General features: G+C 29.8%; 2 protein-coding genes across 3 annotated transcripts; both read left to right on the top strand.

Moving 5' to 3' along the window:
• The first annotated feature begins 6716 nt into the window (after positions 1 to 6716).
• On the top strand, positions 6717 to 12397 carry LOC101489193 (uncharacterized). Of its 2 annotated transcripts, XM_004498203.4 has the most exons (6): positions 6717 to 6875; positions 7800 to 8053; positions 9019 to 9091; positions 9971 to 10124; positions 11055 to 11105; positions 11214 to 12397. In XM_004498203.4, exons 2-6 carry the CDS (start codon positions 7980 to 7982, stop codon positions 12083 to 12085), a joined length of 1224 nt encoding a protein of 407 aa, XP_004498260.1. In that variant the 5' UTR covers positions 6717 to 6875; positions 7800 to 7979; the 3' UTR covers positions 12086 to 12397. The 2 variants fall into 2 exon arrangements, with proteins under 2 accessions (XP_004498260.1, XP_004498262.1); XM_004498205.4 differs by lacking the exon at positions 6717 to 6875 and having other exon boundaries at positions 8001 to 8053; positions 10017 to 10124.
• Positions 12398 to 14513: 2116 nt separating this feature from the next.
• Positions 14514 to 17746, top strand: LOC101488870 (1-aminocyclopropane-1-carboxylate oxidase homolog 4-like). Its single transcript, NM_001364960.1, has 3 exons — positions 14514 to 15103; positions 16061 to 16435; positions 17223 to 17746. Exons 1-3 carry the CDS (start codon positions 14639 to 14641, stop codon positions 17469 to 17471), a joined length of 1089 nt encoding a protein of 362 aa, NP_001351889.1. The 5' UTR covers positions 14514 to 14638; the 3' UTR covers positions 17472 to 17746.
• The last annotated feature ends 4877 nt before the right edge of the window (positions 17747 to 22623 follow it).

Genomic DNA, 22623 nt, shown 5'->3' with positions numbered 1-22623 from the left:
TATTATTCAACATTGTATGTTATTTATATGAAATACGACATTTAAAAATTCATATAAATCTTGATGTATTAAGTGGCAAAATATCTTTCATTCTGGTACTACTCACAAAATACTAAAGAAAAATAATCTTCTTATTACAAAAAAATTACAATACACATATAAACTATGATTATTTTTTATCTTTGAATTTGCACGTTAGTCTTCATTAATCTTTCATGAATCCTTTGAATTCTTTTGAATTTGTATGATATTTAATAATAAATTTTGAATGTAAAATTTATAGTATATTAGTAAAATTAAAATGTAACCATTTAAAATAATAGTTTTTGAAAAATCATTATACACCAGAAAGTTGTTAGAAGCAACACCAACAGAATTGTACACATCAAATAGAGAAATGCTTCAATTCTATCTCCTTAAGAATATGAAAGACATGTTTGTTAATACACTAATAATATAATTTAAAATTTGAATTTACATAAAGAGAACTAAACCTTGTCATCCTTCAATACTATTTCCATTGCATAAAATTTATGTTTAAACCACAATCGCACAACTTTAACAACCAAACTCCATGGCTCAGAAATTGAAGCAACAAATTCTGATTTTTTTTTTTTGAGACATCAGAGGAGAAAGATAAACACAAAATGAATAAGGAATATTTGGTAAAGAAAAGTTAAAAATGATTTGTGTAACATTAATGATATTTACAAAGGAGACGCAAAAAATGAGAGGAAGAGAGACCGTTGACCGAGAAGGCGAATTAAAAAGGAAAGTCTAATGGCACTAAAAGAAATCTTAAAATAAAATAAATTTTTTAATTAAATTAATTTAAAGCGGTGGTTGCTAAAGTAGTGTTTAAAAAACAATTACCTTAAAAAAACTGGGAATGGAATTGAGTACGGAGAGACTGTGACCAAACTCTCGAACCAATGCAAATTCAAATTGAATTGGTGTCCGGTTATTCTATATGCTCCAGAGTTAGACGCAACACCAAGAGAACAAAAGTTGTACACAACTCTCTCACGAATAGTAGTCTCAAATCGAGAAATAAGAGTTTTTCGCACTGTTGCTTGAATTTTATGACCCTAACAATATGAAACACAAGTTTGTTAAATTAATAACATAACAAATAAGTTTGTGTATAATTTAAAATTTGAATTTATAAAACAAAGAGTTAAACCTTGTCATCCACCAGTACAATTTCCATCGCATAAAATTTATGTTTGATATTCATATCAGAAACCATAATCGCACGATTCTAACAACCAAATTCCATGAATCCTTTTTTGGAGAAATTGAAGCAACACAATCTGATTTTTTGTCGGACATCGGATAACGATAAACAAAAAAATAAATAACGAATTTTTAGAATAGAAAAAATTAAGAGGAAATTGTGTACAGATGAGATAATACCAATGATATTTATAAAAAGGACACGAAAAATGAGAGATCATTGAGGATAGACGGTTAACTGATGATGACGAATTAAAAAAGAAGGTTGGAAGACAATTAGTAAAATAAAATAAATTTTTTAATTAAATTAATTTAAAACGGTAGTTGATAAAGTAGTGTTTAAAAAATAATTACCTTCAAAAACTATAAGTAGTGGTGTACTGTATTTTATTTTTAATTCATTCTTCTTATTTTTTACTTAGCCATTAACTTCTTATTGTATAAATTCATGGTATAATGGAAGTTTTATTTTTTTCTTAAAAAAAAAATATTTTACTTTTAATTCATTCTTCTTATTTCTTTAACTAACTGACTATTAACTTCTCGCCTTTTATTTTTTAATTCATTCTTCTTATTTATTTAACTGACCATTAATTTCTCAACGCCCACATACAATTAACTTCAAAAACTGTCAAGTGGTGTATTGTATTTTATTTTTAATTGGCCACTAAATTTTCAATGCATCACGTACAAATGTCGTGATGTAACTGGAAGTTTTATTTTTTTCTTTCTTAATTTTTTATTTTTATTTTTAATTCATCCTTCTTATTTTTTTAATTGGCCATTAACTTATGAGGTATCTATACATTATAATAAAGCAAACATGATAAATTGACAAGTTTGATACGTGTCAACAAACTAGAGTATTAAGAAAATATCACGTTTCTATTAATAGAAATAATACGTGCTTATTCTTGAGAAGTTAATGGTCAATTAAAAAAATAAAAGGAATGAATTAAAAATAAAAAGTTTTTTTTTAAGAAAAACATAAAACTTCTGTTACATCACGATATTTGTCCATGATACATCCGTTGAGAATTTAATGGTCAATTAAAAAATTAAAAATAAAATACAATACACCACAATTTGACAGTTTTATGCATCCGTTGAGAAGTTAATGGCCAATTAAAAAATAAGAAAAATAAATTAAAAATAAAAGATTTTTTTAAGAAAAAAAATAAAACTTCCATTACATGAGAAATGCAGAAGTAAATGACCAATTAAAAAATAAGAAAATAAATTAAAAATAAAATATAATGCACGACTTGACATTTCACATTTCACGGTTAAGAATTGAGTTACCAATTGAAAGGTGATTATTTTTAAAGCACTACTTTAGCAACCGCTACTTCAAATTAATTTAATTAAAAAAATTATTCTTCTTAATTCGCCATATTTCGTTAACCGTCTCTAATGATCCCTCATTTTTTGTGTCTCTCTTATAAATATCATTCACATTATCTACTATATACACAATTCCTTATTAGTTAATTTTTTTTTTTACCAAAATTCGTTATTCATTTTTGTGTTTATCTTTCTCCGAAAAAAATCAGATTTTGTTGCTTCAATTTCTCCAAATAAGGATTCATGGAATTTGGTTGATAAAGTTGTGACATTGTTCGTGTCAACGTCAAAACATAAATTTTACGCCGGAAATGGTCTTGATGGGTGATGTTAAGGTTTAATTATTTTGTTTATAAATTCAAATTTTAAATTATACACATCTTATTTGTTAGTAGCAAATATGTGTTTCATATTTTTAGGGGATAAAATTGAAGCAAGCGTGAGCTTTTATTTCTGGATTTGAGATTAACATTATTGAAGGAGCTATGTACAACAAATTTGTGGGGTATATGAAACAATGAACACTATTTGATATTGAATATGTAAAATGATACACATATATTATTTTGGTAGATGTGTTCACATGAATTACTAGTAAATTTATTTCAATATGTAATTGTTATTTTATTCTATTTATAAAAAAAAAATTACTATTTTGTTATATATATTTTATTATTGTTTATGTTTTTAAATTTTGTTTAAAAAAATTATACATTTGTGTATGTATATTTATAAGATTTCTCTCATACATAGTTGTTGTCATTTTGATTATAGTTTATCTAATAAACAGTGTTGACACATAGTTGTTGTCTGTCTTAATAAATTAATTTACGTAGGCGCCATTAATTCAAGTTAATTTCCAGCGAGGAGAAAAATAATAATATATTTAAATAAATATAAAATTTATTTAGGAATTAAAAAAAAATACAATATATTATCGATTCGACGGTTTTTATGTAGGAGTAATGGTTTTTCAAACTTCAACCACTGATTTAACAAATTTGTTCCACCACGATTTGACGAGTTTTTGTGAAAGTGTGTAATGATTTTTTTAAAACTACTATTTTACTAATCTATTATACATTTTACATTCTAAATTTATTATTAAATATCATGCAAATTCAAAAGAAATGAAAGATTAATGAAGACTAACCTGCAAATTTAAAGATAAAAGATAACCATAGTTTTTACGTGTAAATTTTTTTTGTAATTAAAAAATTATTTTTCTGTAGTATTTTGTGAGTAGTACCGAAATGAAAGACATTTCAACAAAATTTACATAAATTTTTAAATATCATGTATTTCATATAAATAACATACTTAAGTTATATATGTCATGTCCATTATTTTAAAAATTCTTATTTCATGTCCATTATTTACATAAATTAAAAAAATTCTTTGGAGAATTCAAACATAAGGTATCATCGTTAAAGAGTGGTGCTATCAGTAACATTCACATGTCAATAAAATTTATGAGAATTGATATATATATATATATATATATATATATATATATATATTAATATAACAATTTATTTATTAAAATGTACATTGTTTCCGTGCGATGCACGAGTTACACACTAGTTATTTCTATTAATAGAAACTTGATATATTTCTAACACTCTATTTGGTTGACACATGACAAATTTGCCATGTTTGCTTTATTATAATATATAGATTATTATTATTCATATTCACATCGTGTGCACTATGCTCATCTCGTTGCACAGCTTTACGTAACGGCCACTTGCATATTGGAAGCAAAAGCAACCATTAATTAAAGTTTCGATTTTTTTCTTTTACTTAAAAATGGTTATAGCTTTTTATTAATAATAGAAAAATGCTATTTCAAACACTTGTTAAGAATTAATTTGGATGGATATAAGTAGGATTGTCAATAAAATGACGAGGAGTATATATATATATAGAAGATAACCCTTAGACACATGTATACTCCTTTTTAGTATGGAATTTGTCTACAACACATTTTAGCTTAAAGATGAAGTTCTTGCACCTTTCGTAAAGCTGTTAGTAACCCAATTTGCTTTACCTTCAATTATTGAACAAAGCGGATAAAATTATTATATTTCACCTAACACGAGGAAAAAGAAGCATCAAAGGTATTGATTGATTCAATACTTCATTTATAATTTTATTTTTCTTTATTTAATTAATTTGATAACTGAATGTTTTTAAAGTGTTGAGATTTATATAGAAAGATATTAAGTTTTGGTATTATTTACTCATTTCAATTTTATTTTTTTTTAATTTTTTATTCTTTTTTAAAAAACACAATTTTATTCTTCTTTATAACTTCGGTTATTTTTTTAAAAAATCGTACAAAACTTTATAACGTCGTTTAAAAGTGGACAAATGGACATGTTTATGTCTCCATGCACATTAGTGACTTATAAATATAATAAATATAAAATATCTATCTATTATATTCAACCAAAAAAGACACATGAAGTATGTTTTTATATGTAAAAAAAAAGGAATTTAAGAATGTTTTGAAAGATGAGCAAGTAAACAAGGAACAATAATGAGACCTGAAGGAAATCTCCCCCATTGAACTACACCAAATACTAAATAATTCCATATGAATTAATAATCAACCAAACAACTCAACCCCAACCCTTCTTACTTTTTTTTAATAGTCCCTTCATACTAGCTTTATTATTTTGAAAGCATAATGCATGGATTTTGAATTCCTTTAAGCTTTCCATTGTTCAAAGTATTCGCTTTACATCGAATTAATCCACATGCTCCACCGCTTTTCAATTCATTTGAGTTTCATTCTTGCAAACGTATTTCTCAAAAGGAATACTTAACACATTAGCTACAACATTGCACACAATTACTTAGTATTCATTGTTTACGTTTAAGATTATTAGGGTCGCTAATCTCATTCGCTCTCCTAGTATTCAGATTTTGCTTCAAATGCGAAGACAAATTTAAAAGAAAGATTTGCACCTGCCAATTGCATTTGAGTTTTAGTTTGATTTAATTTGTTTTTGAAATATTTGTCTGAACAAAATTCGAATAAAATCAAACTTATGTAGAATATTTTTTATATAAATCAAACATGAGGTCAATATTTGTTATTGATTAATTCTTTTTTCTCACAAATCAACTAGTTAAAAGATAAATATGCATTTCATTAGTAATATGTCTCTTCATTATTTCTGATAAAACTTTGAAGAAGATTAGAATATATATATACAAAATAAATATTTATCATTAATGAATTAGTTACAAGAAAAATATATATTTTATTAGTGATATGTCTCTTAATTATCTTCTAAATAAAATTTTGAAAAAAATTACAATACAACTATTATACTTTAGAATATAAACCATACAAGAGACAAATACTTATCATTAATCAATTAGTTAAAAGACGATATTTCATCAATCAGTTACTTAATATAAAAATATATTTTTCATTATTATTGTGTCTCTTAAATTTTTTCTAGATAAAATTTTGAAAAATATTATACACTAAACAAATATTTTTCAATGGTATTTAATTAAAAGAAGATCTTTCACAAATTAATTAGTTAAAAGATAAATATATATTTCATTGATAGTGTGTATCTTGAATATTTTTTAGATGAAATTTAAAGAAAATTATAATATATATCAATCTTAATTTACAAATATAAATTATTCACAAGACAAATGTTTGTTATTAATAAAATATTAATAAATCTAGATGATTTTTTGTTGTTAACAAAATTCATTTTTATATTTTAATTAATATTAATATAAAATTTTTATAAATAAATTGGAGAATATATGTTAAAATATTTTGTTTGAAAGAATAAGAGTATATTACATTTAAATAGTTTTACTAAAACTTTTTAGTAATCAGCGACACCTTACCCGCGCGAATGTACAGATATTTTGTTTAATAGTTTATAAGTTAAATTGGGGATATAAACTTTTTAATACCGAAAAAATAAATAAAAATGAGATATGAGGGGGTGTACTAACAAAAATAGGAAATGCGAATAGCATTGTGCAATATATTACCTAGGCCCAAACAAGCACCTCCAAAGTTCTATTCTATTTTGTGTCTCAAAAAACTTCAAGACATAATAAAAAAAAAAAAAAAAAAAAAAAGGGTTGTCATTTCCCTCTCGTATCTTCTCGGCGCCGTCAGCTTCCACCGCCGGCAGTACCACCTCCGACTTCTGCGAGTCCGGTGCGCCCGCTAGATTCCGGAACTGGTTTCTCTGTTTGAACTTTGTGTTTCAGAAGTCTTATCTTTTGTGCACCAATATCTGAACAAGGTAAACTCTTCGGTGTTCTTGTCCTATTTTCACATTTTCTGCTGCCACTCTGTTTTCACTTTCCCCGGGTTTCTGTTTCAGCCTCAGCGCTTTTTTTTTTTTACATTCCTTTGTTTCTTTTTCAGCATTTTTTTCTACCTCTCATATGGTATCATCATTTCATATCAACTAATTTATGACTTATGATTATGTGTTTAATTTTTTGCATTCTTCTATTTTGAGCTTTTATATGTGTATGTTATAAATTTCGAGTTTTTGCTTTGAAAATAATTAATTTTGAATGAATTGATTTTGTAAAATTAATTTTAGATAAAAGAGAATTGAAAGTAAAATGGTTTGTTTATGTTTGGATAGATCCACATAAAGTTGTTTGAACAATAAATTTGTGTAAAAATAATGTTTGGAGTCAAAAGCTATAAATCCTATAATCAATTCGAATAGACATCACCCAAACATGTTAAAATCAATTCGAATATACATCGCCCAAACATGTTAAAATCAATTTAATGTTTCTCGAATCACTTTTGACTCTCTTTAGCTTGAAACAAAATACACATTCTGACGTAGCGCTACCCGCCACACTGCAAGTCTGCTACAGCATTTTGGGGTCGATATGCTATTCGTAATTAACTACAACAATAGGTCCGACCCTCTAGTATCTGCCATGGCAGGAGTTTCACAGCACCATTTCATATTTTTTTCTGTAATTGTATGTGGAATTAAAGCGCAATATGCATATATTCTAGTGTTAATTTTTAGTTGATGAAGTCATTTGTGATTTTTTTTGTTAGAAATGAATAAGAACAATGAAAAGCCTTATCCAACAGAAGTTTGAGTAATCAGATGCCACTGCAAAGCTTCTGGGAGTTGAAAGAGTAGCATGAGGTAGTGGAATGCTGACTGTGTTGTGATTTTTACTTGTAGGATGATTGCTGATTGCAGACTCTGATCAGAACTGCGTGAAGCCTTTTCGATAATAGGGTGCCTGCATTTGCTATCTGAACCCAACACCTTGGACTGTAACTGAAACACTGATATCTCGAGGAGAAAATTGCAGTTGGTTATCAAAGGAAAAAGTAGCTTTTTGGCCCCAGTGTTTGAATAATGGCAGAGACTATAGTTACATCTGATCAATCTTCTACTTCCAAGCTCAACCCTGCCCGAATAATCTGTCACGTGTATGTTCTTCTAGAACTTATTATAGTCTGTTTTTTTAACGTGTTAGATATTTTATACTGAGTTCAAGATTAAAAAATGTTGCCTCACTTTTGTTTCTTATTCATGCATTAAATTTTCTAATCTGATGTACGAGAAAAGTAATATAGTTCTTCTGTTTCTTTGAGCTGTTTTTATTGGTGAACTTTAATTGGACTAATGAGCTGATAGTTACTCAATTTTTTACTAGTTTCAGTTGTTAACCTTGATAGTTGAGTCATGCAGCACGTTAGTTGAAATAAAAACGTTACTGTAACTAATGGTTAAAAGGAATTCTGATTACTCTTGTGACTTGTGCGGTAAGCTGTGAAATTTTCCATGAGATAGATAGTTAAATTCTAGAATAACTTTTGAAACTTAGAAGAATTCTTAACTCCATCGCTGAATGTGTATGCAGAAAACATTGGATTTTCAGTTTCAGTTATCTCATACTTTAACTAAGACCAGTTCTTTTTTTTTTTTTTTAATCTATTTTTATAGGTGAACTTTATTAAGACTGATGAGCTGTTATTTACTCATTTTTTCACTAGTTTCAGTTGTTAACCTTGATAGTTGAGTCATGCAGCGTGTCATGTTATAGTTGAAATAAAACGTTACTTTGTGAGGTGGCCTATGAGACTTGCCAAGAGACAGATAGTTAACTTCTAGAATAACTTTTGAAACTTACAAGCATTCTTAGCTTTATCGCTGGATGAGTATGCAGAAAACTTTGGATTTTTAATTGCAGTTATCTCATACTTTAATTATGACCAGAGACCCTCTAGTTTGGGAAAATTTTCTTGATTTGCGTTTTATGTTATTTTAGCCTTAGCAATGAAAATTAACCAATTTCTTTTGAGATTAATTTTTTTTTTTTTTGTGAATAATTACATTTTAGTAAAAGTGATCATCCAACTACTCTCTTTTATACCTTGTCATACAAAAACAGATGTCAGAAGCAGTTCTCCCAGTACACATGTCCTCGATGCAATTCACGATACTGCTCCCTCCAATGTTATAAAGTAAGTAAAGTTACCTCGAAGTTAGTTTGAGGTGGTTATGTTTGATTTGGGTTGCAAAACTGTGTGACCCAACACTGTTAACTAGTGGATTTTACACCATGTTATGTGACACTAGCATTTCAATTTTCATGCTGCATGTTATATTTAGAAGATATATTTTGATGAGGCTATCAAGCCAGGGTACTGCTCTTGTAGTGTGGCTGCCTTGTTTCTGTGCATGTATCTTTGTATCTTCATATGATTGCACTAGTGCCTTCTTTACTTCGGTCAATGGTCCAATGATGACAACTCTTTTATTTTGCAATGTTATACTTTAATTTGATGTATATGATTTTGTAAAATTGGTGTTGCTCGCATGCTTTTTCTATAAGTGAATCATCAATTTAATCGCTGAAATTGTAAAGATCAGATCATTTGGTCCTTGAAATTAATGAACTTCCAAAATGTTCTGCGGAATTGAAAATCCTTGATCACATTAGGCTCTCCAAGACAGTATCAGATACCCTTAAAAACTAATGCGATCGAAAATCTTTAATTTCAGGGATATTTTTTTTAATTGGGTCATGCTAATTAGGGTACTTGTTAAGGAAATAAAAAACAAGTTGAGTGAAAAATCTCACACTTTTTACAATTCCAAAGTTTGAATTACACAACTTCCAAGATTTTTTTTCTACATTTGGATTCTTAACAAGTATCCCAAGGGCACTTGTTAGTATTACCCTTTTTAATTTCATTAATATCAGGGACCAACTTGCCTGATATCTACAATTCCGGGAATCGGCAGTTCACTCCTTTATATAGATACTCTAATTTTGAATCTTGGTCCTTGTTTGTTATGAACTGCTGTAGTTTTGATCCCTTTTATTGTAATTTTGACAGTCTCATAGTCTTCGTTGTACTGAATCCTTTATGAAAGAAAATGTAGTTCAAGAGCTCCAGCAAATGCAGCCTGATGAACAAACCAAACATAAAATGTTGGACATACTGAAGAGATTTCATTCAGAAGAGGAAATGGATAGCTTGGACGAGGATTGTAAGTCATCTGTATTGTTTCGCTGCACTCTTTCTTGTTTGATATATATCTTTGCATGTGAACATATCTAGATTTTGTATTTTGTTTTTCTGAAGCATATATTTTTACATATAATAATGACAATCAACAACTTCCTAGTTTTATCCTAAACTGTGGCGGGGTTCGTTTTTCAATGCCATTGGGCTCTATCAAAAACGTGAAACATTTGATTGAACCTTCTGATTGCCCCGAAAGAATTATCGTCCTGTACTATTAGTTCTGAGAGGAAAAAAAAACATCTCTCGAGGCTCCAGAGTAATGTTATTGTCATTTAAATTAGTCAAAGCATTAAGATTGCTCTGTGTTACATAACAAGCATGCTTAGGTATATTTATCCAGTATATCCTTTGATGAATAAGAGGGACTACCCTCCTCCCTCTCAGCATGGCACTGCCACCCCACCATCCCATTATACCTGGTGCAGCTGCCATGTCATGTGAGAACCCTCATGCCATTCTAAGAAAGGGTTCAGACTCATTATGGATCTAACTTAGGCAATTGCAAGAGCCGAGTTCTACAAAAAAATGTTGCACAATCTATACTATAAATGGAGTTGCCATGAAAATATCTGTTTGCTTTTGCTATTTGTTACAGGACTACTAAATGTTTGTGACTGTGTAAACAAGTTAATTTTTTAGAAGATGGCCTTTCATAGTTGTTGATTTGATTGATGTACAGTCAATGAAGCATTGAGTTAATGTGGATTTTATAATTACTGCAGCCTAGCATTGTTAGTCATTTAACAAATGTAGTTTTCTGAACAAATTATCATAAATAAACTCTTACTGTTGTGTTTGATTATGTTGGAAGAATTTTTTAGGCTGCAATTTTTAATGTCCAAAGTATACCAATAAAGAAGTGTACTGAAATTCTATCCGATTGTTTTCCCAGCTTTTGAAGATTCAAGTTTGTCCGAGAAGACAGTGGAAAAAATTATGTCAGGTATATTCCTATTGAATTCTTATTGCTTGTGTAATCTAACTGCTCTACCCTAAAACAGATTTGATTTGATGGGTTGGTGAGGCTGATTTGATTTTCATCTCCCTACAGGACAAGAAATCAATTTTGATGATTTATCTCTTGAAGAGAAGAAACGATTTCAAAGAGCCATCGCTTCTGGGGAATTGAGCAAGATGATCACACCATGGGATCCATGGTGGTCGAAACTTTCTGCCAGAAATATCCGTCTTAGTAAGGAAGGAACTCAACTTGTTCAACCTCTAGCAGAGCAGGAATCTGTAGATGAAACCGAAAGTAACGAATCAAGCGAAATTCCTCTCGGCCCTGAAGTTCCACTACCTCCTCTAAGCAGGCTAAGTTCCAAGGAGCCATCACCGCTTTTATCTGTTCACCTAGTTGATATTTTATACAGCTACTGCTTCACTCTTCGCCTTTACAACGGAGATTGGAGGTCAGATCCTATAGGGTCAGTCATGGTTCTGTTGAGTGTGTCTTCAGTTTTAGGTCAAGGTGGGCAGCCAGAGACTGCACTGGAATCCCTCTCTCATTGCTTGGAGCAAGTATGCTCTCCAGCTTACAGACACATGGGAGGGCTGCAATTCGGTTTAGGTGTCATCGACGATGTGATCGGTCTACTTTCGTTGGGAACTCCTGCTATGGTGTGCGCCCTATGTGATATGCATCGGTTGATTCAAGAAGGAGAAAAGGAGGCAAAATCAGAAAAGGCGAGAAAGTTTAGGAGGGATGAGATTAGAAGTACTATTAAAAAGGCAGAGAGGAAGATATATTTCATCATGTGTTGGGTTCATGAGCAGCCAGAGGAAGCTTGGTCTTCTTTAGCAGCAATTATAACGGCACAAAAGACATCTGCCATGGAATTTCAGTGGAGTAATAATACGGCTGGGAAATTGAACAATAAAGCACAAACCAGAGGCAAATGTTTAATTGAGGAGATTGAATGATTTATGCATTACCTGTTAACCATATTTATTTTTAAGGATGTGGAGACTTGAAATGGTTGTTTGGAAAATGGGTTGCATGCAGTCAACATTTTCTGCAGTTGTAATTTCAACCATACGTTGAAGATCGGACAATTATAATTTTAAGTTGTATTGTAAATTATGTTTTAGAAGTTAAACTTAAAACACAAATTGTCTGATCTACATCTAACTCTTGATGTTTACCGACTGTAGTAAATCTGGATCTGTTCGCAAACCTTGCTGTGTACTATACTTTTTTGCTGTTGTTTTCAAAGAGTTTAGATTTGAGATTCACACACTAAATGTGGAGAAGAGGGATATTGTGGGTTTGAACTTGCTTCTCAATACATTAAATGTCTTCACAATCATTTATTATGTGAGCTTCACTTAAGGAATGTACTATATACTTTCAGATAGAGAAATCGGCATATTCAATATGGGTAATATTACTATGTCAAAACTTATTTCATTGATGATCTATATACATTCCATGATTAGTGTTGTATCCGGGTTTTACATGGTTGCTTTTAAAAAAAAAATCAAATTATATCCATTTTAAAACTATTATATAAATTAAGATTTATAAACAAATCTATCTTTTAGTTTAAAACCGGTTATAAAATCAATTGTAAAATCGGTTATGAACTGATTTTTGATTATACAACTGATATCGACAAATCTAATTTTAAAATTATTTTTTTTCTCAAAATTTGTTAAAATCAGGTTATTTTTTAATCGATTTGCATACTTTTAATTAATTTAAAAACTTGACACAATATATGGAGAATATGATATAAGTTGTTAATTTTAAGAATTTGATGCATTATGAAACTATGATGACAAAACTACGAGCAAGCTTGAACATATTTTTCTTTTAATTATTTTAAACAAATCCTTACCATATAATCCAATCAATAATAAATGTATGTAAATTACAATTTATACAGCGTATTACATCACAACCAACAACACTCTCCAAATTTGACATTCAACATCAAATAAAATGAAAGACAAAAAATATGAGAAATCAATAAATGATTTACAACATGGTGAAATATTGACAAAATATAATATATAACATTTATATAAATATGAAAGAAAAAAACAGTTAAACTTATATAAGATGTCAAAAGAAAAACATAAAGGAAAAGACTAATATGAACAAAAAGACTAATTTGTACAAAATGAAATAATTAAAAATGAGTTATATTTTTATGCATTATTTTAAAATCAAAGGTATCAACTTTATTTTATAAAAAAAGAAAAATATGTTTTTTGTTATTTTATAAAAAAAAAAGAAAATATATTTTTTATGAAATATATTTTGTGGTGAAATTTATATTGAAAACTTGTGCTGGATCGTTGAAACAAGAGAAGAAACAACAAATTTTTTGTTGTTGTGTTAAGAAGAGAAATATAACATTTTACTAATTCAATTTAAAAATAAAATATGAGTGAATAATAAAACATTATTGTACATTTAACCGGTTAATAAATGAGTTGAATTATAATAATATTATTTTAATTGAATATTTAAAATGAATTTAGATCTTATTATAGATTTGTCTCTCATAATTAGATTTTTTACAGTACCCTAACTCTATGTAATGGTAAATAATTTGACTCTAAGAATTAGTTATGTTAAGTGATTTTTTTCCTATCTATTTTCTTATTGAATCAAATGGGCATTTAACAATAAAAAAACCAGATATTGTAAATCGAAATGGTGATTAGCAACAGTCTGCTGCTCGTGGTTATGTTATGGCATTGCCTGCTAAATCCATTTATTTACAGCAACTCAATCATCTCACCTCTGGCTGTGTTGTGTATCACTACCTAGTAGCTTCGATATGGTTACTTTCATTGCAACAAATCCAAATACTTCTTCCAGATTTAAATCAAAGTATGGTGAAAGAAATTTAATATAATTGATTCAAAATTTAAATTAAATATATTATTTTTTTACATTTTTATTTATATCTGAGACGAGAATAATAAAATATGTTTTGGCCTTTGGATATGTGTCTTATACATCTTGGTCTTAAACACGTTTCTTAAGTTGAAGACAAAAATGGGGTCACCAGTCACCACCTTTGGAAGTTGGAACTCATCACATCTCATATAAAAAATCAAAAAAGAAAAAACAATATTACATGTTCAATCAAAACTGATATCAGTTTAATTTTTTTAACAATCTAGTTTATAGAAGAATGACTTCAATAATTCAGATTAGAAAATAAGTAAATTTGATTAAAAAAAAGAAATTTTAATTCCAATTTAGACTTATTTCTTCTAAGCAAATCATGTTTAAATGAAAACTCATTAATTATTTGAACTCGATGAATCTTATCGAATGAAGCTACTTTAGTCTCATGTTTTTGACTATTGCAGAAAAGTCCATTTTGAAACATCAAAATCAATCCATGTTACGTTGAGTGTACAACTTTTACTACTCAACTCAACTCAACATATTTCTTTCATCAACTCCAAAATTTTCTTCATTCTTTCCTCTGATATTTCACATCCAATAAAACAATGTCATCACCAATCGCCACCCCTTCTCCGCCATACGACCGTCTCAAAGCCGTGAAACAGTTCGACGAAACAAAAGCAGGAGTAAAAGGCCTAATCGACTCCGGAATCAAAACCATCCCTCCTTTCTTCATTCACCCGCAAGAAACCCTAATCGATCTTCTCCCTCGATCCGGACCCGAACCGGAAATTCCTACGATTGATCTATCCGCTTTGGAAAACTCACGCGCCACCGTCGTTGAACAGATTCGTTTCGCTGCGAGTACGGTGGGATTCTTTCAGGTAATTAACCATGGTGTGCCGGTGGATTTGCTCCGACGTGTTATTGGTGCTGTGAAAGGGTTTCATGAATCGCCTGCGGAGAAGAGGGCGGAGGTGTACCGTAGGGAGATGGGGACGGGCGTGTCTTATATTTCCAATGTTGATCTCTTTAATTCTAAAGCTGCCAGCTGGCGTGACACAATTCAGGTCACATTTTCTATCACAAGTGTGTTCAATTTTAGTTAATTCTGTTTGTCGATAGTTATTTTAATTGCATCTTGGAAGTTGCAAGAATTTTATTGATGGATAGATCATCTATGGGTAGAGATAATTCAAATTGAGGGTTGGTCCAATCATTCTCAATAAGCAGTAAACTGAAGATTGCGTCACATAAAACATATAATGTATTCTTTAACAGTGTATTTGAATTATATGTATTAACAGATGATAATACCAGTTGCAGAAAAAAGTTCTAGCTATCCATTGGATCGTGATTGCATGCAGTCAAGAGTTTCGGAAAGTTCAGATTTAAAGATTAAATTTTAAAATAATAAATTTGTTTTAAATATAAACGGATCTTGATTTGACAGTTAGAAAATTGTATCCATCATATGAGTTCTCTCTCCGACACTCCCTATATATCAGCAAAACAGTACTCTCACTAATAACTAATTCTTACTCTCCCTCACTTCCACCTCATTACTCTCTTCTTAAGTCTCCTCTCACAAACTCTCAATATTATTTTGTTTTTCCTTATTTCCCTCCCCTTCATTTTTTACTGCACGTGCAGCTCAATTGGTAGTGAGAATGTGTGGAGACAGACGGTACTTATCTCCCATATAGGTATCGGGGCTCGAATCCCACATGTTCAAAAAATTTGTCTGAAATTTTAAATCCTCAATCAGATCATTCTTTCATAACAAGTTCAGTGATTAAAATGATCAATCCAACTATACCAATGTGCTCGACAAATTTTAAGGTTGACTTAATGGCTGGGGTGGGTGAGTAAAGGAACAGCGTGATGAGGAGGTTAGAAATTTCAAAAAAAAATTGTGCTGGACAAATTCAATTTTATTTTAAAGTTTAAGGAACTAAATTATCTGACTTGTTACAATGTTCAGAATTTAAATGCCATCTGCTTGATATTTTAATGGAATTTTGCAGATTAAGATGGGACCAGGCGCAGTGGATGAGAAAGAGATTCCGGAGGTGTGCAGGAAGGAGGTGATGGAGTGGGATAAAGAAGTGGTGCGTGTAGGAGAGATTTTGCTGGGTTTGTTGAGTGAAGGGTTGGGATTAGATGCAGGAAGGCTGCCGGAAATGGGTTTGTCCCAAGGAAGGGTGATGGTTGGCCACTATTACCCATTTTGCCCTCAACCTAATCTTACTGTTGGGCTCAATTCCCATGCAGATCCAGGGGCATTGACGGTATTGTTGCAGGATCATATTGGTGGATTACAGGTTAGGACCCAACAGGGTTGGATTCATGTCAAGCCTCTTGATGGAGCTTTGGTTATCAACATTGGTGATTTACTTCAGGTTAAATATAATATCTTTCTCTTCATTTTATTTTTATTTCTTTGGAAAATACATCATGGAAACTAGTAATTATTGTGCAACCCTACACAGATCTAGGTGTTAGAATATTAGAAAATATCTTTTATATTATATTAGATCTTGAGTTATTTTTTATGATCAATTTATAATCATAGAGATATCTTAGAATATCTCTCATTATTATTATGATTTGTTTTTGATTTATGATTGAGTCTATATTTCTCTATAAATAAGTATTAGTATTGAGTTTTTTGTAATCAAATTAGCACAAAACTATAATAAAAAATATTCAAACCCTTATTATTTTCTCTTCTCCTTTTCTCAAAAATCCCACAACTTCAACACTAAGGAAAAAAATGGCAGAAAATACATTGCACATATGGATAAATATACAGAGCATGTTTGAGAATTTAGGGGAGAAAATTGACACATGTCCGAACATATTTCTAGAATATTTAACTGCAACCAATAAGAATTTTGGTTACATTTCTACTCTAACGAGATTATAGTAAACGTTATACAGTCTTTCCTTCTGCCTTTTCTTTATGAGTAACGCTGTATAGTACCAAACATTTTACACATGAACTGCATAAATGGATACATCAATTTTTCAAGGAATGAAGAAAAGTTTGCTGTGTTTTGACGGAAATCATGACATAGTGGCCAATGAGATGTTTTGTAATTGTGTTGTGCCATTTCTTTTTGTAATGCTAAGCATTTTCCTTTCTTTTTTTAATGTGGATTTCTCAAATCCATTATTTTGTGACAGATAATTTCTAATGAGGAGTATAAGAGTGCTGATCATCGGGTATTAGCCAATCCTTCTAATGAGCCACGAGTCTCGGTTGCCGTTTTCCTCAACCCGGGTAACAGGGAGAAACTCTTTGGACCTTTACCAGAGCTAACATCTACAGAGAAACCAGCTCTTTATCGAGATTTCACACTCATCGAATTTCTGACAAGGTTCTTCAAGAAAGAGCTTGATGGTAAATCGTTGACAAATTACTTCAGAAAGTGATATGTACATGTAGCACTGGTTGCTAGTAATATTAATGTGAAAGTAACTTTATAAAATGGTCACTGCATTGCTAACATTTATTATGCAAATACATATTGATGAATAAAGGTGTTGTATATGTATTAATAGAAGCACACTTGTTCATCCATAAGTTTATGATATTCAAAGTACATAATATGCTCTTTCGAATGTCGTTAACCACATGTTCATACCTGAACAATACAGTTTGGTTTAGTTCGCTGTGCCCAAATAGCAGGAAAGTCTGCAATTTCATATATTACAATTGTTTTACGTTAGTCAATTATGTTTCCTAATAGGTACTTACAGATTGAATGCATGTTTGGTTTTGTGGTGATATTGATAAAATCCTGGTGAGTTGTCATAATTTTGCGGATTCTATAGTAAAATCAAAGATGCATTGGGCTAGTAAATTGTAGTGGTTGTTAGCATTCAATGATCTTTGTTCAATTCAACGTGTAAGAATGAGTTTGTGTTAATTAATTCTGTTTGTTGATAGTTACTTTAATTGATACTTGAAAGTTCGTCACTCTTTCAAGTTCTTCAAGCTCTTGTGCTTTTCCTCTTTTTCTCTATGCATTCTGATACATACCTTTGATCATGTATTGCTGCTCACACTAAATATGTCTTTTGATTCAATAATTTGTAATAAACGTGAATGATTGATAAAGAGGAAAACTCTTTAGAATCCATGCGGATTGATAAAAGAAAATGGAAAATGAAAATTATATTTTGCTCTTTACATAGAGCTAAAGACAAGATTAACAAGTTAATTAAATTCTAGCCGACTTCTATATTTCTAATATCCACACAAACTCATACTACAAGGATTTTCTAGAAAACAGAAAATTTTGAGTTGTCTGAAACACAAATTGAAGATGATAGGGTAGGATAATTTTTTTATTTAAAAAAAAAAAAGAAGATAAAATGAGTAGTTTTAGTAAAATGTGAAATAGGGGTATAATGAAATCTAAAGGCACTTAAATTCTTAGAAGTACAATATCCTTGATAAAAAAAATGTAACCAATAAAAAAAATTAGAGTGAGACTTCTTGAGTGAAAATTCTATGGAGCCAATTTATGTTTTTCATGGTAGAAAGTATTAAAACAGAATAATTTTAGAGTAATTTTATTAACTTGTTTCTTTTTCCGAATCTTTTTTATTGTTTTGACCAATTATTGAAATTTTTGTTTGTGAGATCTTAAATTGAAAAACCAGGTACTAGTAATTCATGACTTTCTAGATGCTATCAAGTAGTGATAAACTTTTTGTAAATGAACTTTTATCGCATTTAAAAAATCAATTGAAGGTTACTTGATATTTAATTTTCAAACAAACTAAATTTCAACAAAAACTTGAATATGACTTCTGAATTTATTTGAGTTGGGGTGGATTTATAATCTCTAACCAAGTTTGTCGTATGTTAGACTATCAATTGATTTTTATTCGATGAGATATATTTAAATAAATTCATAATTTAATTATAGCTTGAAGTAATATTCATAATTAGAATTAAACGAAATTTATATTATATTTAGAAAATATATTTACAAGAATATTATTCTCCTCTCTCATAAAAGTTTATATTAAAATGTTTGTTATAAATTTTTATTTGAAAAAAAATTATCAGTAGAATTTATAGTAATCAAGTTACATGGTTGAATTACTTTGATTTACTATCCGAAAAAGAATAAAGAAAACATAAAAAAAATTGTATAAGATAGGTGAAAGGGACATTTATTTACTAATAAGAAAATAAGAGATAAATGACCGATCTAACCTTACCAAAGAGCCAAATTGCAAAACAAACACAATGCCCCTCTCCCTTGGACTGTACAGTCTTACCTCCCTCCCCTTCCATATAAATAGACCTCATTCCCTCCTTTATCATATTAGTGTGTTTGTGAAAAATTTGTGATGAGGCTTTTTTTCTTTCTTTTCCTGTATTCATGACAAAAAATATGTGAACTTTAATTTCTTTCACTCACATTGTAACATCCCGCTTTTTTTTGGGACATTAACTACCGAAATTCTAAATGTAAAATTACAGATTTGTTTTTATTTATTTAAGGTTATCTTAAATAATCATTTATCCTAAAATCATTTAATAACTATTTTAATTATATTTCAAAAATAAAGAATCAAAATATTTACAATCACTAAAGTAAAGTTAATACGTTGAACAAAAGAGACTCCTATCGCCAAAACTATTGATATTTTACTACCCAAGCATAAATCCTAGTTGGTCATAAACTTTGGACTTGTGGAAAACTCACCCAACGAGTCTAACACCAATACAGAAGTATCTCGGAGCCTCCAACTGAACTGCTATTATACTTTCTCGCATTCCTTCTATTAGGTTGACTGTGACATTATTCGCTCAAATAATACTATATGTGACGTCCTGTCAAATGTAAGGGTCATCTCCAAATAACAAATACAGAGCAGATATGCATACATATATAGTTGTTATAACAAAAATATAAATAACTCATATATTTCATTTAACAGTTAAAAATCACAACGCACTAAAGATACAAATCAAAAATGCACAAATCCTATTTGTTAGACTATATGTTAATGCATGATTCCGGAATATCACCTCCCCCGCAAGGGCATTTCGTGGGTCCTTCCAAGCAACACCACTAACTCGAGCTTCGTGGGTCCTTCCAAGCAACACCACTAGCTCAACATCCCCGCAAGGATCTGTGGGCTCCAACCAATTATGGACGCACCACACAACTATGAATGCATGAATGTAGACACTTTTGTTAGTAACAGTATAGATCACTTAATCAGAACGTCCAAAATCATTCAACTTTGTTCTAAACCAAACTAGTTTAGACCCAAAGTAATCACCTTGAATAACCACAATATGTCAAACACAACCATTATAACAACGTATGATGTAACATTCATTTTCCACAATCTGAGCATATCAAGCACAACAATTAAATATTCATTTTAAAGATAACACACAAACAAAACCAATAATTAGCATCACAGTACATTTATATCACATATAATTCAAATAGGAAAGCGAATGGAGTGATGCCTTTACCATTACTAGAGTTATATTTAAAATTATGCTTCACAAACTCTTGTCTCACTCATTTCACACCTGCTTCTGTGCGAGCACGGTTTCTCCCTCTTTGAACGTCATTTCGCCGATCCGATCGTTGAAAACATGGGTCTGAATGTTGTGAACCTGCTGTCCGAAAATCAGCCCGATCTAACGGTTAACGAATGCGCAGTCGATGATTTTCTGATGCTGGTTTAACAAATTCGGGAATGGAGTTACTCATCTCTTTTCTCTTTTGGTGGTTGCCTTTTCTACTAAAGTAGTCTCCCTCTTTTCTCTCATAAACCCTTTTTTTATATTTGTTTTTTGAATGGAAGACGTCTGTTTTGTCTTTGTTTCATTTTTATCAAAAAGGATTAACTTTAAGCCACAAGTGGAAAGTTAAGCCAGAAGCGGAGAACGCAACAATGGGTAACCTTAAACCAGAAGTGGGGAACATTGACAAAAGTGGAGTGGAGAATGTTGACAGAAGTGGAGCGGAGAACGTTGACAGAAGTGGAGGTAGTTAAGCTAGGAGTGAACGTTAAGGCATGAGTTGGGAACCTTAAGCCAGACGTGGGGAACGTTAAACTGGGTAACGTGGTATTAAACGGAGAAACTGATATTTCAACCTAAGACATTTTTAACCATTCTTTTTATTATTATTATTAATAATAACTAAGACATTTTTAACCGTTCCTTTTATTATTATTATTATTATTATTATTAAAAATTAAAATAACACACTACAATAGTAACTACAAGTAACCGACCATTTATAGAATAATTATCTCAACTCCTAATAAAGGTAAAATGTAAAAATAAAATAAAATATCTGGGTGTTACATTCTACCTGCCTTAAATAGTTTCGTCCTCGAAAGTTGACCCTAATGAAGAAAATGCGGGTCTTACACACATTGTCTCTTGTTCATAATATTTTAGCATTCATCTCATTTTGTTATTGATATATTTTCTTGATAGTTGTTATTTTATTATTATTATTATTATTATTATTATTATTATTATTATTATTATTATTATTATTATGTTAATAAGTTTCTATTTATGTTTATAAAAGTTTCAAATTTAAAGTTTATTTTTATTTATCTTTATAAAAAGGTTTAAATTCTAAAGTCAAAAACAAAAGTTTTAAACTCTAAGTTTATATTAAAATTTATGAAGAGTTTAAGCACTTTGTTTATACATAAGTTTATGAAAAACCCAAGTTTTATGTTTTATGTTCAACAATTAGATTCAAAGTTGTGTGTTAAAATTTATTTTGTGATAAAATTTCAAAATTTTAAACTTAAAGATTTGAGCTTTATGTTCCAAAGTATTTTGGAATTTTTTACCTTTAAGAGTAAGACGATCTTGAACTTGGTTGTTAACATTTTGAAAATGAATGAAAGGAAATAACTTAGGGATTTATCACATTTTATGTTTAACAGGTTAGAACAAAGAAAATAAATAAAATAAATTTTCCACCATTTTATTCATCATGGCAGTGGCCTATCTTATACAACATCTCAAAGATTTAAATTTTTTTTATAATGTGTAAGAGATACGAGTTTTGACTATATTTGATATTATGAGTATACTATTAAGTGTATTTATTATTTTTTTAATGATTTATATTAGAATGTAAACTATATTTATTTTATTGTGTCAAAAGAATCTTCAATTCTCTCAAAATATAATTTTGTCATTTCAAAGTTATTTTGATAATATAGCTTTTGGTGAGAGACCAAAAATTTATCAAATAACTTTGGAAAATGGTGACAAGGAACTTGATAAATGCTTATGTCCTTGTTAAAAGTAAGAAGAATTGACTTATCTAGATTTGTTCAAACTTCTAACAAACAATTATACGTGACCCAAATAATTTCATAATTTTAAGCTAAATCAAAACAATTTTCTACACTTTTAAAATCAGTTTTCCACATTATTTTTTTATCACAACTTTTTAATATTCTCAGAAACATAGCAGCATTGGGTAACAGAATTAGTCATTGCTATGACTTCAAAAAATTTAACATCCTCCTTGAAGATTGCATTTTGAAAAGCAGTTGAAAT

The sequence above is a fragment of the Cicer arietinum genome, chromosome 4 (assembly GCF_000331145.2).
Source record: "Cicer arietinum cultivar CDC Frontier isolate Library 1 chromosome 4, Cicar.CDCFrontier_v2.0, whole genome shotgun sequence".
Classification (NCBI taxonomy): Eukaryota; Viridiplantae; Streptophyta; class Magnoliopsida; order Fabales; family Fabaceae; genus Cicer; species Cicer arietinum.
The sequence above is the reverse complement of the archived record's forward strand: the minus strand, read 5'-3'. Positions and strand labels throughout refer to the sequence as shown.

Coding starts and splice junctions, on each gene's coding strand:
- LOC101488870 (NM_001364960.1), top strand. CDS start 14,639: ATGTCATCACCAATCGCCACCCCTTCTCCGCCATACGACCGTCTCAAA. Junction 15,104..16,060: donor GCTGGCGTGACACAATTCAG/GTCACATTTTCT, acceptor GGAATTTTGCAG/ATTAAGATGGGACCAGGCGC. Junction 16,436..17,222: donor ACATTGGTGATTTACTTCAG/GTTAAATATAAT, acceptor ATTTTGTGACAG/ATAATTTCTAATGAGGAGTA.
- LOC101489193 (XM_004498203.4), top strand. CDS start 7,980: ATGGCAGAGACTATAGTTACATCTGATCAATCTTCTACTTCCAAGCTC. Junction 8,054..9,018: donor GCCCGAATAATCTGTCACGT/GTATGTTCTTCT, acceptor ATACAAAAACAG/ATGTCAGAAGCAGTTCTCCC. Junction 10,125..11,054: donor GGATAGCTTGGACGAGGATT/GTAAGTCATCTG, acceptor TTGTTTTCCCAG/CTTTTGAAGATTCAAGTTTG.